Source organism: Ruditapes philippinarum, unplaced genomic scaffold (assembly GCF_026571515.1).
Source record: "Ruditapes philippinarum isolate M1 unplaced genomic scaffold, ASM2657151v2 ctg1124_1_1_1_1, whole genome shotgun sequence".
In the NCBI taxonomy this organism is placed as follows: Eukaryota; Metazoa; Mollusca; class Bivalvia; order Venerida; family Veneridae; genus Ruditapes; species Ruditapes philippinarum.
In genome coordinates this window covers 91,018-105,304 of record NW_026856257.1, presented here as the reverse complement: position 1 = coordinate 105,304, position 14,287 = coordinate 91,018, and the positions used below count along the sequence as shown (strand labels likewise).

Here is a 14,287-nt window from a genome sequence, read left to right as displayed (position 1 = left end):
CCTTAGAGGAAAACAGTACTTGTTACGAACGTAAGTAATTAATTGCTATTTAAACATTACAAGACATATTTAAATTGAATATAGAAAAATAAAATATTAAGTTAACGTGGTGAGAGCCTAAAACATAAATGGTATCTTCATCCTGTATATGAACTTTATGTATTGGTGTTTTCACTTCTGTCGTACTGAACAGCTCCATGGGAGATTTCAAACTTTTCATGGTTATCTGCAAAATATAATTTATAAAGTTTTGTTTTATAGGCATCAGACCAAATATCCTGGTCTTCGGTGTCGCTTTTTATCACCCAGATATGTAAAATTATCTTACATGTATCCTTAAAAATGTTTAAACCTTTCTGGCAAAGAGAAAATACATGTTCATTTTCACCCAACAACTTTGTCACTTGTTTATTGTCACATACATAGTACACGTGATCGAGGTTTTGATGTAAACACAGATGAGGTAGAATATATAAAGTTTTTTTTTGCGAACCTATTGTCCTAAGAAGTTTACTAACTTCCTCCATTACTGTTACTGGTTACTGTATATGTAGAATATATAAAGTTTTTCTTTTGCGAACCTATTGTCCTAAGAAGATTACTAACTTCCTCCATTACTGTTACTGGTTACTGTATATTTATGTGCTCATTGACCGGTGTATAGTGACCTACTTTAGTTTAGTTTAAACATATTTTATTTCTCAGAATATATATACATGTTATAATTCACAATATACTGATGCAATTCAAATATTCTTAAAAAAACAGGATTAGAATGAAAGACAACATGTCTTATGAAATTCTTCTCCTAAGTGAGTAATTGACATGTAATAGGCGCTTAAATAATTACATATTTTATAATCTGAGATGAATATAATATAGAAAAAAAATCTTGAAAACAAAATATATTAGAGAAAAAAAACACACAGAAATTGATATGTATTCAAATGCTTTAAGAAACATTGACAGGTTCCATTGAATATATTTAGGATGAATATATATTTAGAATGAATATATCAATAGATTGAATTAACATTCAAATAAATATTATCATACAAAGTAGAATAGTATTTGAAAAGAACACAGAAAGGTGAAAAGGTAGTGAAGAAGGAGAAAGATAAGTAATGAGGTATAAAGTATATGAATATAATGTTTAAGTGTTTGGGTGTTAAATGAATCTTTTTGTCTCTTGGATGTAAGTGTGTACGTGTGAAAAAATTATGTCATTAGTTTGGTCAGAAAGGTCTGGGTTGCCTAAAAGTAGAACATTTAAATCAATGTCAAAGTTATTCAAATTTCGAAGTAACTTTTGTCGAGCTGTGTCATATTGTGTACATTCGAAGAAGAAATGAAAGTTATTTTCTATTTGGCCGCAAAGACATAAAGGTGATGCAGTTATGTTTTTCAAAAACAAATGGTAGTTTAGAGAACTACACTTTGTTCGAAGTCTTGTATGAAGAATTTGAAGTTTTCTTTCACCAGACAAGCAATACTTAGGCGTGTGCCGTATGTTTTTCTTCAAAGTTTGTTTAAATGATGTGATAGTTGGAAGGGTACGGACGTCGTGTGGAAGATTATTCCATTCCCTTATTGCAGTCGGAAAAGAAGAGTTAAAATAAAGTGTAGTTCTTGCATATATTCCCGGAATATTGTCAATATTTCTTAGGTCGTACCTATCATTAGTTGATGTTGGGAGAATTGAGAAAAGATAGTCTGGAGCTAGTCCGTTTTGGATTTTAAAAAGTAAGATCATTCTATGAATATATCGTCTTTCTTCGAGAGATTCCCAGTTTATTTCATTTGAAAGATTTTCGAGTGTAACAAGTCTTGTACATCCTGAAGCAATACGAGCACATTCCTTTTGGATTTTGTTAAGTTCGTCTAATTCAAAATTTGTAGCATTTCCCCATATAACATCAGCATATTCAAGTAATGGACGAATGAAAGAAGTGTAGATTGTCTCTAGTGATTTTCTATCAAGGCGAAATTTAAGTTTTCTCATAATATTTACCCTATTCCATGCTTTATTTGTTATATAATCTGTATGTGAGTGCCATGTGCAGTTATTCGAAATTAAGCTCCAAGATGTTTGTGGTCAGAAACTTCAGTAATACTCTGATTATTCATTTGTAGTTCTGGGTGTTGATTTTGATATCTCTTTCTAGAGACTAATAAAGACTCAGATTTAGAAGGATTAAATGAAACAAGCCATGTATCTGCCCATAATGAAATTCTGTCTATATCCGACTGTAATGTGATAGCAGCTGTTTGTGGATTTTCAACAACAAGATAAAGACTAGTATCATCGGCGAATAAATTGATACAAGATTGTATATCTTTAACAATATCGTTAATAAATATGAGAAAGAGGAGAGGACCAAGAATTGAGCCTTGGGGGACACCAGCTGAAAGGTAACCAAAGGTTGTTGTCTATCTTTTAAATATTCGAGAAACCAAGTATAGACCTTTCCAGAAATTCCAGCATGTTTCAATTTAGTAAGTAAACCCTTGTGCCAAACCTTGTCGAAAGCTTTACTAATGTCAAAGAAAATAACTCGTACTTCTAGACCGTTATCAAGGGCTTTGCAGAGAGTATCGTAAATAGACACTAATTGATTGACTGTTGAATCGCCTGGTGTAAATCCTGATTGAACTGGAGTAAGGAAGTTATTATTTTGCAAATGGTTAAAGAGATGTTTGAATATAAGTCTTTCAAATACTTTCTCCATGGTGTTTAGAAGTGAAATAGGACGATAGTTACTTAGGCAAGGATGGATCACCTTTTTTGAAAATTACAGTTACATTAGCTTCTTTTCCAAGAAGATGGTATGATACAACTTTGGAGAGAGTAGTTGAATAGGTTACATAAGGGGACAGAAAGTTCTTGAGAAGCTTCTTTAAGAATTGTATTACTGATTCCATCAGGACAGGATGCTTTATCGGTTTTAAGAGATTTAAGGACAGATTGTGTTTCGTCTGGAGAAAGAACAAGTTCAGATAATATATTTCCATTCAATGGAGGACCAAGATCGGGGACATCTTTATCTGAGTTGTCGACTTGTGTCTGCTGAAGAAAATATTCATTTAGGAGATTTGTCTTCTCTTCGTCAGAAAAATGTAATTTGTTTGTGTTGCTCTTAAGTGGGGGCATTGTTTGACTGGTTGTAGATGAAATGAATGTTTTAAAAGTTTTCCACCAATCCTTAGATGATAATGATTGTTCTTTTAGTTTATTTGCCATATTACAGTAATAATTGGATTCTGTTTCCCTGATCAGTAACGTAGTTTTATTTCTAAATTGTCTGAATTTTTGCCAATGAGTTGTTGTTTGTTTAAGTTAAGCTTTTTTATATAATCGTTTTCTTATTCGAATATGACTTCGTATAGTACTTGTCATCCACGGAACATCGGAAGGGCGAATATATATCATCTTATTAGGAATACAATCTTTGGCAATATCTCATAATTTATCTGTCATTTTGTTAGTATATATATTTATGTCAGTATCAAAGCAATTGTTCCAGTTAGTAATCTGTATATCATTTCTTAACTTTTCATAATCACCACGCTTATATTCCAAAATAAATCTTTGAAAAGATTTTTGTTTATACTTTTTAAATTTCAAAAAACAATAAATTGGAATGTGATATCGCGAATCTTGATCTAGGAAATGTTCACCAACACCAGAATGAAGAATGTTTTCTTTGTTGGTTACAAATATCAAGTCAATAATTGACTCAGAATTTTCAGTAAAATGTGTGGGTTCTTCGATTAGTTGATATAAACTAAATTGTTGTGTAAGTGCTGAAATTTTTCTATTTGACAAATTGTTTAAGGCATTGTAGTTAAAATCCCCTGTTATAATTATATTTGTTATATTAGTATCAACAGCAAGAGCAATTGAGTCTTCAATTAGACCGTTGTAAATTGCATCCGAGTTTGGTGCGCGATAAAAAACTCCAAAAAGAATATGTTTGTTGTTTTCGAGAATAAGTTCAATCCAGATATTTTCAAGAAAGTTAAGTTCAAGATCACGTCTTCTGGTGTAATGTAAGTTATTTTTGATATATACTATAACTCCTCCATAAGTATTTTGTACGCGTTCGGGACTAAATATGAGGTAAGAGCGAGATCTTCGGTAGTTATATTCGGACAAAGCCATGTTTCAGAGAAAGCCAGTATATCAAAGTCACGAAGTTCTGAATAAATTAAGTCAAGTTTATTCCGAATGCTTTGGACGTTTAAGTGGACGAACGAAAGGTGATGTTGAATATTAGTAAAATCGGACTGAGATTGGTCTGTGCATGTTGAAAACAATGATTCGAGGCCAGGGTTTTTATGGACATCACCGGCCATCAAAATAAGTAAGTATAGCCACATACAAAGGACAGTTCTAAATAAGGTCTCTATAAATGCATATGTAAATTTTATGTTTAATTCAAGTTTGTCAAGATTTGGAATTACATTCTTATAAGGAAGTTTAATTAACCTATGTTTGTTGGCAGCAACTAATAGACTATACTGTAATGACAAAGTTGATATAGGGCAGAAAAATGTATATAGACATAACAACAAATGAGTGAATAGAGGAAACAACCCATAATACCTGTATGGACAAGTGACTGCAGTATAATATTTATAGTTGACTATGTTATAGATGATAAGAGTATCAGGACTATGGATTCTGCCGTCAGGACCATACAAAGGTTAGACACGTTGAGAAGAATGTACACATTATTTATCTGTTTATCATTATATGAAGATCTTGAGACTATGATTTGAGATAAATGAGTTGAAGAAGAGATTGTGAGTAGATGAAGTAAAAAGGAAGATAGCATATTTAGAAGTATATTTGAGAAAGAAAAAAATGAACTTGAGAATAGATGTGAAAAATGTAAATTGGTATAATAATATGAGATATGATGGAATTGATGAGATAATAAGATATATCTGAACATATTTGATAATTGATTAAATACTTTTCTTAAAACAGTGTGTTTTCTATATCAGAATTATTTTTGAGGCATGAAAAAACAAACAAACAAAAAATGGAACATGTGTGATAGAAATATCATTTTGCTGAAAGCAAGGAAAAGATTATAATGTTAATGTTTGGAGACACATACACATCAATATTTGAATCATGAATCATTACATAAGAAAAAAAATTATTAACTTAACATGTCAAAATATACACAGTTACTTTTTAACATATATATTATACATAAATTATATATCTAATATAAGAAAAAGAAATATGTTGCCTTAACATGATACAGTATATACAGTTCATCTTTGTACATATTTAGAACAATTATTAAATATGGAAATATAAACATTTATTATATTGTATGATACAAAGTTACATATCAGTAAAGGTACATCGGCAAAAACTAGACTTACAGCCAGACATATGTGTTCGAATCATGTCAGAAATAAATGAATTAATTCACACGTAATTGCAAGGCGTCAAGGCTATAATATTTCGTATAACTAGAGTACAATAACATTTATAGTTACATCAATATATACTAGGCTTCAAGGCTATAATATTAAGAATAACGAGAGTAAACTTATATCAAAAATGCGCCAGCAATAACTAGGTTTCAATGGTATCATACACGCGTTTCTTACTTTTTGGGCCGTCATTAAACATAGACGACATACATATATATGGAAGGGTATTAACGCAAAAATTACATCTTAATAATATTTTCTTACGTTACATCGTGCTTTCTAACTTGTACATTTTGCATTCTGACTTGTACATGTTGCTTTCTTACATGCACATTATGCTTTCTGCTTTGTGCGTCTTGCTTAATGGTATGTTGATATCATTTTTTAACGATAAATTATTATTCATTTGTTGATCTGGTTTATTAATTCAATAACTTAACCTTTTTTATCAACAAAATAATTATAAAATAAAACAGTTGTTCAAAGTGCTCGGGTATGGAAGGTGATCGATATTCCGGATACTCGTATATTTTCGGTAATTTCCATATGGTTCCGTACATGTTTCCGAACTTGCGCCCTATGCTGAAAAAAGAGTGTAGTTTGCAACCTGCCTTGTTGTATTACACACAGTGCGTGCTTCCATGTATTATTTATACATGTATAATCGATTAACATAGGTTTCCTATTTTTGTACACATTAAATGTTGACAGTTTACGATCATTATAATTAAACTGAACTAATTTAAGAATCAAACATATAACTTTAATGTAGACAAATTTAAAGATAGTCAAATAATGAACGATTCATGCAATTTTAAGCAAAATGTGCAAGTCATAATGCATTGTGTGCATGTCATAATGCAAAATGTAATAGTAAAAATCCAAGATGTACAAGTCAGAAAGCACAATATAACGTAAGAAGGCAATATGTAATTTTTGCGTTAATACCCTTCCATACATATATGCATCTGTGATATCAAACATATATTAACTAGTAACATTCTTGTCATACCAACACTGTTAAATAAAATATCTAAAACATTGTAAGTACTTAATGAGCCATTCCCGGTTCTGAGAATTATCTTACTCGACTGACTGTCTACCCGCTTCTAAAGCTCAATAGGATACCTTTTGTTTAGTAAACCAGTGGGCGATTGTTATTCGACGAGTTTACATTACTCCGTGACATATGACATCAGACATTGTGTCTAATTATCATTTGTCTCTCACCGCTGATATTGTAATCATGTGGTATTAAAAGTCGATTTTGACGGAGAAATTATAGTTAATATTTTACGTACTGGTTAGTATGGTTGCTGATTTGGAACGCTTTTGTAGCGACAGAACGACAAAGCGCCAAACGCCGCATTGTCGGACTTTCGTCTTGTCGTCTTGTTGCTAACGATTCACGCCAAACGGTGCGTTGTCGTGCGGCAGTTATCGTGATGTCACATTGTCGCTCGGAGTAGCTTATTAGAAAAGAGACATGGGGAAAATAACGACAACGCGCCTCACGACAACGTTAGAGACAGGACGACAAGACGACAGTGCAAATGCGCCGTTTGGCAGTTTTCGCTAGCGACAAGAAGACCAAGACGAAAAGGCGATAACGATATAGGTTGTGCTGTAGCTATCGACAACGTCAAGCGCAAAGTGCACCAAATCAGCCATCATAGATTAGTTATCCGTCAAACTATGATCAAAAATATGTTGGAAACGTCGGTAATAACCAAAATAATACAATCAAAATGTTATTTGACTATAAAACTATAATATAAATACACCAGACACATAGCTTGCTAATTTTAAAATTTAAAAGTAATGTTGTTTAATTCATGTAAGTTTAAGTGTCACTGCAATGGATTGAGGAAAACTTATCTTTGCATCAAACTAGCTTACGAAACGTTGACGGTTCAACTTAAATTGTTTGTGCCTGAAACAATGTATGGAGGTACAATTGAGGTCTTCCTTCACCAGTGCTAGAACCTAAAAAGGGCTGTTAGTGCGAGCAAATGACACCACCATTCAAGCTGTCATTTCGAATTAGGAGCTTACGCACCCCAGTATACTAACTCGTTGCCTCTGCCACATTTTAGGGTCACTCTCCACGTAGTAGGTCAGGCCATAGGCAGCTTACTTCATACAGAAGTCGTGACGCCTTATTAAGCGTTATCGAAATGTAAAATTATGTAAACTAGCCTACTTACACGTTGCAGTGGACCTTTACTCACATGCCGACGCCATGTGTTTCTGCACTACATGCACATTACGAGGAGAAGACAGAAGTAATCACAAGACATGCCACACATTGAATTTTATAGGCTCGCAAGACAAGGTGAAGCAAATGAATAAGTGATCTTTCTTTTTTCAAGAAATACTGATTTTGAATACTTATTAATCTTAACATACCTTTAAATAATAAAAGGCATACCTGTATTAAAGATCCAGTCGATAGTCCTGCAATAAGGACGATATAATCTCTGCCAATAGAAGTACCATCAAGCGCGGACACGTGACCTGTCTTCGTTTGATGTAGATATGTCGCTGTCATTTTATGCGAATAATTTCCGCTCCCACATAGCAATTTGAAATACTCCATAAAGCCAGAAGAAATCAACTGGAAAAAATGCAACAAAACATAGTTTACTACATCATCATCAGTATTATATCATCAACATCAACACAATCATCTTCATCACCATGTATGTATGGAATACCCTGAAGGTGGATCTTAACATTATTTTTATTGATAATATTATTAACTACTTCTGCGTAGCGAAATTGATGCATGATAAATGCATTTCTTTTTAATAGAAATTAATGCAACATATAATTTGTTATCAGCTTTACGGTGGTATAAAAGTTACATTTGCAAATTTATTTTTGTTTTGTTTTTCGTACTTATTTTCTTTATACATATTTTTTGTTTTACGCACATATTTTTGTTTTGTTTTTGTTTTTCGTACATATTTTTAAAATAAAATATGTACGGAAAAATAAAGAAAATACGTATGAAAAACAAAACAAATATAAGTATGAAAAACAAAAACAAAATAATTTGGAAAGGTCACTTTTATGCCACCGTAGCTTAAATATACACAAGACATAAATAATAAAATTCATGAAAGGTACGAATTTATTAAAGTACTCTTGCCGTATAAACCTTCAAGCAACACACGACCCACCAAAACACGCACAAATATTTTGCCGTTGTATTCAGTGTAGCATTACCACGTGACCAGGACGTCATTTTCGGCATCATTTCCAAGACAGATATTGCTCGATTTGAAAAAGAATAAAGCCGTAAGTATTTTATTTCTTTACCAATTTCTTTGAGATATACACCTTTCTACGGAGAAAAATATAAGCTTGCCATAGAATAATGTATCTCCTTCAGTATATGAGCCGTTTTATCAAACACTTTGTATAACTCTGGAAGTTGTTTGTATAAGACCGGACTTCGTTTTCTTGTATTATCTGATCTTTGCCATGATTTAAAATTCACAATTACATTAACCAGGAGTACGGAAGAGAAAAACCTACTTAAATATGTTTAAAGTATAATAATTTTTGGTATAAGCCTTACCTTTTTCTTCTATTACCAATTATGCACACCAGTTCCAAGCCAAAAAAACTGACTTTAGTTTAAAATATGATTAACAAGATCAACAAGGAAAGGCAGCGTTCAATGAACGCAACCCCCATACGACCCAACAACATTAACCAGTCGTTAGGAGCCCAGGCGGACCCAAACAAAAACAGGACAGGGCACAAGACAGAGCACGGACAGGCCAATCACTAAAATTATAAATAATTTGTAAATGATAAGGAATTCAAAGAAAACAAATAAATGATCGAATAATAAAAATAATTTGTAACTGATAAGGAAGTCAAAGAAAACAAATAAATAAAGCAGTTTTCAGTATTGGTTTCAAATGCAAAGCAACATGTCCTCCATTCTCTTTCTATAAGAATGGCTATTTCTATAAAAAATATTTTTGGGGAAATAAATTTTGCCTTGCTATTGTAATGACGTAAGCACTGTAGTTACGTCATGTCCTTTTAACGCTGACGTCAAATGGTCTAACAATGAAAACAAATGGGAAGAATAAAAACATAATGTTTGATCCATTTGCTTGTTTTAATGTTGTGTCACTTGGGTTTTGTATGCCCGTTACCCCAACCATTTTGCTTTTTATTAATGAATTCGTGCCCATAAAATGCCAAAGATTGAATAAAATGTTATTTAGAAAAATAAATCATATACGCCATATATTTAAAACTATTCCGTTTTTATTACATTACTATGTTCTTCTTCTTTCTTCTTCTACTGATAATATTTCCCCAAATGCTCTTTATATCTTCTGTCACTCAAGCTGGTTTGTAACTAACTGTCTTATTATTGCTTAGATAATTCCGAACTGGTGCCATAATTTACAATTGAGAAAATGGTTAGATTTACGCGAAATATAATAGCAATATGAACATAATTATTTTGGTAGGATTTTGTCTTCTGTACTCCCGGTCGATGTAAACTTGACTTTTAAATCATGGCGTAGATCAGATAAAGCCAGAAAACGAAATACATGTAGTTTGCAACTGAAGTCACAGTATTTGAAAAAACGTCTCATATACTGAAGAAGATACAATAGTCTATGGCAAGCTTATAGAATCGTGCATATTCCAACAAATAAAATACTTTCTTATTTTCTTTTTCGAATCAAGCAATATTTGTCTTTGAAATGATGCCGAAAATGAAGTCTCGGTCACGTGGTATTGCTACACTGGTATATTAATACTACTCAACTACTTTTTCTAAGCACCATATGTTTAAGTGAGAATATATTTTCGGACAATTTTATTAACGCCGTGCAAAAGGTTTTAAATGTTGGTTTTCTGTTTTATCAATTCAGCTGAAAGACGCATTTAACCTTATAAATGAGTTTTACACTGATTTTGTGTTAGAAAAGAGGATGAAGAGATTTCATAACATGCAGCGTGTTTTCCAAATTTACTCAATTGTTTTTTGTTTGTTTACAGTTTTAGACTCAATACCGTGTGTGTGACCCGTGACTTTCAATGACAGCTTGGCAGCGCCTTTTAATACTCCTTATTAGGTTTCTGATTGTTCTAACGAATATGGCTACCCATTCTTGGACCAACTAAGCTGGATGGTTCTGGGTTGCAGCTGACGAGCTGAATTACTAACCTGCAGCTGATTTCACATGTATTCTATTGAAATTAAGTCAGGTGAGCGTCCTGACCAGTCCATGCCCTCAATAGACTCCTTCTCTAGGTAGTCCTGGACCACCCTTAGCCTATGTGGGAGAGTGCTATCGTCCATTATAATGAACTGATCGATGACCGCTCCAGCATACAACCTACGACTCATCAAACAGAACGTGTCTCGTGTTGCATGGTCCTCGTGTATCCTCCATGATCCACGGGCCTGGCGATGTCGACGCGTCAATGGGATGCTAGGCCTTCTCGACATGCAGCCTTTTACGTAACGTCTGCGTGGAAACACGCACCCCTGCAGCGTTAGCAATGTCATTTTGAAGAGACGTTGCCATCAAAAACATTGTACGACGTGCCTGAACGATAAAAAACCGATCCTGAGTTTATTTTTCGAAATGTCCGTTACATGTTTTGCGGCAAACGATTTTACATGATATAACAAGAAAAGCATTGATGCAATGCATCAAAGGACGCCCAAGCAAGATATGCAGCAAGTGAAGATGAACTGGTAGCCATCTGATGGCCAGATATTCTTAAAAACTGTTCATTGGTTAATTTGATTTTACCACGATTGTATATAATTTATGAATGGGCGTCGATCATGAACTTTGGTAGGCATGCTAGAGATTAGAATATTAAATGTATTTTCTTTGGCACATACAAACTGAAGTCAAAATGAACAAAGTTAGTTAACTGATTTATTGCGAGGTCATGAAATTTCTTCAAAAATCTCGTCAGACTCACCAATGTGTTTTACATTCCTATCAATAAACCTATGACAACTCATGATAAAATTGCAGACGAAAGTTTCTGTTGTTAAAATGTCACAGAATTCGGCAAATCAACATACCATTTATAAAACAGCTTGTCTTCAAACAAAATATAGAACAGCAAAGCGTCGGGTAATAAGGGTCGACTTTAAACATCAAGTAGGTTTTATAGTTTACTATTGCTAGACCTGTTTACTGTTGCACAGCGACATATAAAGTTATGGAAGCCAAAACCAGGTCGATCTAAATATTCACGGTAAAAAATGTCATAAATGCAATCAGGGACCGAAAAGAACCTACGAAAAAGACCATAAAAGAATGATGATACTATGATATAACATGGCCTTCTTAAAATTTTTCTTTAAATAAAGAGTGCAATTTATTGTTTGAATATGTTTGCATTTAATTTTCTGCAAAATTCCCCAGTGCTTTATTTATTACCATAGCATGACATGAATGACCGTTTCGTAAAAGTAAAACTACTTCAGTCTATAAATAGATTTTCGGACTGTTCATCTATTTATAGCTACAGCAATAAAATCAATTAAGTATACAATTACGCACTGTGTACTACAAAATAATTAGTAGTTTCATGTAGAAGATACAAATGTAAGAAATAAATTACCGAATTTTAGTTTATTTTTTGTTTTGTATTTAATACTGTCTTCCCAGCGATGGAGGCGTGAAACATGTTAATAAGACATGCTGCGAATCACCGAATGGGAAACCAATATTTGACTTTTCATAATAGAAATCGGAAGGAATTCTTAACTCAGAATTCATTTTAGCTGTAAATCGAATGGATTAATTGATAAAAATCGGGTCAATGAACAAAGAAAATAGTGAACGCAAAGAGCATTTAATTTAAAAAAAGGCCGATATTTTGTAGAAATATCTTGAAAGCACTTTTATTAAAATTATTTATGAGTGGCTTTAATAAAATTTAGATTTTTTTATTTTAATAAAATTTTGTTTTTGTCATCAAATTAGTAAGTAAAGAGTTTATTGACACATTATGAATTTAAATTTTTGATATTATTTTTTTTTGTTGTTGTTTCTTTTTTGAAATAGTTAAAAGCTTTACATAAATAAATTAAATCATCATTATCATTTTGTATTGCCATTTCTAGAAAATGGCCATTTCTTGCTTCACATATACATCATTGTCATAAACATCGTCAATATCATTATAATCATCATCATAATCTTTTCTTCCTCCTGATAATCATTTACCAATATCATTATGAGTATGGTCAAGAATATCATGAATTAGTCTACTTTGTTTTTATATTTTAGCTTCAATGATTATTGATATATATTATTGACTACTTGTATTATATTTTATAATCATAAACTTTGAACCTCGTTAAAAATGTCATTACCTTAGCACAGAAACTTGCATGTTTTCCTTTGGCCAAACTTTCAAAGCTTTCTTTAGCATTTAGTATGTCCTGAAATATGTCACTAATTTTTGATACACAAATCGCAGTGTTACCGGTTGGATTGGTAGGATCATTTCCTCTTGAGAACGCGCCCACAAAAATTCTATCGTTGTTCAAAATTCCGAAGGAACTTGGGGCATCTATTAGTACTGCCTTTTGAATAAGATTATACTCAATATCATCAAATATACAACTAAGAATTATGTCCGTATATGAATCAAAATTAGTATCATTTTGGTTAAGACTAATCAATTTAGAAACATAGTTTGTACTTTTAAGATTCTTCTTTTGTATCGTTACAAAATAGGTGTACCAGTTAAATTGAAACACGTCTTTGAAATAGCAGACGAATTCTGGAAAATCTAGTTTTATATGAAAAGTATCAAGACGTTTTTTGTACCTTAAGCTTACTACGTCCACTATACAGATAAAATCATCAAACGAAAAGCGAGTGTATTGCTGTCGCGCATCCAGAGAAACAGCTACCGTAATATGACCATCCATTGTTACAATACCTTGCACAGGTACACTTTCATACCTGTCAAAATAAAAATTATATATTTCCCTTGTTCTCACAACATTTTCGATTTTATCACTCATTCGTATTTCAAAAATGCCATTGTTGTCAGTTCTGTATACGAAAATTTCGTTTCTATCTTCCAGCACAAGTAAAATTTTCTTCAAATTTCGGCACAAATCCGAAGAATTGGAGCATATTGTGGCTGACTAACTTATACTTAAGTCATTATTAAGTATGTACAGCATATTGGTGCCTCCGATGTAGATTTTGTCATTAAATACGCGGAGATTCTGCAACGGTCCACTAAGTGTCACAGACCTAAACCGCTCAATCAAAGCATTGGCGGTCAGGAAAAATAAAATGAAAATTATAAAACATAATATCCTTTTGTAACTCGGCATATTAGAAAATATATGACATGAAACAAATAACATCGACAATCATTAGTGCTATGGAACACAATTTCATTTCTTACTAAAGACATGAATCATAGACATTATTATTTTGAACTACTCAACGCGGAAGATTATTCATTAGTTAGGCACGTCCAATTGCAATTGTTCCAAAAGTTAAGGAAATTAAATACATAAAAACAACAAGCAATACACACGTCAGTATTCATTAAAAAGAGATTATTTCTAATTATTGCTCATTATTGGAGATATTTGCCTCTTGTTACAGCGACATTTCGTGATAGTTTTAAATTATTACAATTTATTTTATATGATCATTTCAGATTATTCATTTTGTTTTCCTCTATCATATCAATTCTTTTTATATATTACAAATGTAAATAGTAATATAAACTAAAAAAAGTGTTCAAAGGACACCGATTCATTCATTTATTTCATTTTAATAGG

General features: G+C 32.4%; 1 protein-coding gene across 1 annotated transcript; it reads right to left on the bottom strand.

Moving 5' to 3' along the window:
• Positions 1-4: 4 nt before the first annotated feature.
• Positions 5-13,953, bottom strand: LOC132745989 (uncharacterized). Its single transcript, XM_060735023.1, has 3 exons — positions 12,848-13,953; positions 7,889-8,074; positions 5-226 (listed from the first exon to the last, which is right to left on the bottom strand). The coding sequence occupies exons 1-3, from the start codon at positions 13,505-13,507 to the stop codon at positions 50-52; spliced, it is 1,023 nt and encodes a 340-aa protein (XP_060591006.1). The 5' UTR covers positions 13,508-13,953; the 3' UTR covers positions 5-49.
• Between the last annotated feature and the right edge of the window lie 334 nt (positions 13,954-14,287).

Coding starts and splice junctions, on each gene's coding strand:
- LOC132745989 (XM_060735023.1), bottom strand. CDS start 13,507: ATGAGTGATAAAATCGAAAATGTTGTGAGAACAAGGGAAATATATAAT. Junction 8,075..12,847: donor ATGCAAGTTTCTGTGCTAAG/GTAATGACATTT, acceptor CATTTTTTCCAG/TTGATTTCTTCTGGCTTTAT. Junction 227..7,888: donor CGACTGGATCTTTAATACAG/GTATGCCTTTTA, acceptor TATATTTTGCAG/ATAACCATGAAAAGTTTGAA.